Source organism: Fulmarus glacialis, unplaced genomic scaffold, assembly GCF_000690835.1.
Source record: "Fulmarus glacialis isolate BGI_N327 unplaced genomic scaffold, ASM69083v1 scaffold11251, whole genome shotgun sequence".
In the NCBI taxonomy this organism is placed as follows: Eukaryota; Metazoa; Chordata; class Aves; order Procellariiformes; family Procellariidae; genus Fulmarus; species Fulmarus glacialis.
Genome location: NW_009190889.1, coordinates 1 through 1859, shown reverse-complemented (window position 1 = coordinate 1859; position 1859 = coordinate 1). Strand labels below are relative to the sequence as shown.

The window sequence follows — 1859 nt, the reverse complement described above, 5'->3', positions numbered from 1 at the left end:
CCCCCTCCCGGGACGGTCTTGGGGAAGAATTTGGGGCTGAAAAAGGAGACGGGGACGAGCTGCTGCCCAAACCCCCTCCACAAATGCCCTCAGGCAGAGAGTTTGGGGCTAAAAACGAAGACAGGGACAAGATGTTGCCCAAACTCCCTCCAGAAATGGTCTCCGGGAGAGACTTTGGGGCTAAATCCCATCATCAGGGGCTGGAAACGGGGACCAGCTGTGGCCAAACCCCCTCCCCGAATGGTCTCGGGGAAGAATTTGGAGCCAAAACCAGCGCTGGAGACTAATCACAACCAAAACCCCTCCACAAACAGCCCGCGGGGTTGAATTTGGGGGTCAAAAGAAAGAGTTGGGGACGCTCCCCCTTTCACCCCGCCAAGGTTTCGCTCGCTCTCCCCCGTCTCCCCTCAGACCTTATACTCGAGGGCCGCGTCGTCGAGGGGGACGAGGGCGTGAGCGCGATGGGCGTGGGAGATCTCGCAGAGGAGGCAAACGGGAGCTTGATCGTCGCGACAGAATCGAGCTAAAGCTTGACCGTGAGCTTGACAACGACTTTCCCCGCCGGCTTTTCGTTTGACGCCGCGAAGTTGCCGAGCGGCTTCTACCATATTACCGAGTTGACGGTTGGGTCGAAGAGCGCGATGGCGTGAGGTTTTCCGACAAACGGGGCAGGGGAAATCGCGCGCCAACTCGGCCCACCACCGGGTGATGCACCGGCGACAAAAATTGTGACCGCATTCGATGATGACGGGATCTTGGAGGTATTCGAGGCAAACCGAACAACTGGCTTCCACTTGCAGCGTCTCCAGGGGGTCGCAACCCGACATGGCGCCCCAAAAAATGGCGGGGGGAAGAGGACGGCTGGGGCGGGGAAAGGTTTGAAGAGGTTTTCGAGGGGAAAAAAGCTGAAATCCGTTAAGGCGGGGAGGTTTTGTTAAGAACGCGAGGCTGAGGTGCGGCGCTGGGGGTTCAAAGAGGGGTTTGGGGAGAAAACAGCTCGGTTCTGTCAAGGTGATGATGTCATTTCGGTGGGAAGCGATGCTGAGGTGACGGCGTAGGTTTGAAGAGGTTTTGGGGTGAAAACAGCTCAATTCCGTCAAGGCGATAACATGGTTTCGGTGCGAAATGATGCTGAGGCGATGGTGTGGGCTTGAAACAGTTTTGGGGCGAAAACAGCTCAATTCCGTCAAGGCGATAACATGGTTTCGGTGCGAAATGATGCTGAGGCGATGGTGTGGGCTTGAAACAGTTTTGGGGCGAAAACAGCTCAATTCCGTCAAGGTGATGATGTCATTTCAGTGGGAAGCGACATCAAGGTGGCAGCACGGTTTCTAAGAGGTTTTGGGGAGGAAAAAAAAGCTCAATTCCGTCAAATCGATGATGTCACGTCGGCGCAAAGCGACGCTGAGGCGACGGCGTGGAGTCCAAGCGATTTTGGGGAGAAAACAGCTCGCTTTCGTCAAGGTGATGATGTCGTTTTGGCGGGAAGTGATGCCGGCGCCGTTCCCGAGTGCTTTTTGGGAGGAAAACAGCTGAATTCAGTTAAAAACGCGACCGCGTTGCTGGGGGCGGGAGGCATCGCCACGGCAACGGGGCCGTTTTGGGCAACGGGGCCGTTTTGGTGGCGCAGCGGGAGACCCTATAGGGCCCCTGCCCTCAGCGGGGGCATCTATAGCACAGGCTCCCCACAGAGAAGACTCTATAGGGTGGTCCCTATAGCAGAAGCTCTGGGGGAGCCCTATGGAGCAGTCACTATAGGATAAGCCCCTAGAGGGGAATCCCCAGCCCGGAGGGGGGCTCCATACTGGGGCCCCCTATAGAAAAATCATCATAAAAAGACGCTCTATAAGAGATTCCCC

The 1859-nt window shown here is 56.6% G+C and overlaps 1 protein-coding gene across 1 annotated transcript; it reads right to left on the bottom strand.

Annotated features, from left to right (window-relative positions):
• Positions 1-407: 407 nt before the first annotated feature.
• LOC104083105 (E3 ubiquitin-protein ligase TRIM39-like) lies at positions 408-827 on the bottom strand. The gene has a single exon (XM_009586476.1). It carries the CDS (start codon positions 825-827, stop codon positions 408-410), a length of 420 nt encoding a protein of 139 aa, XP_009584771.1.
• Between the last annotated feature and the right edge of the window lie 1032 nt (positions 828-1859).

What these genes read in the sequence shown, in the direction of transcription:
- LOC104083105 (XM_009586476.1), bottom strand. Translation starts at nt 827, where the DNA reads ATGTCGGGTTGCGACCCCCTGGAGACGCTGCAAGTGGAAGCCAGTTGT.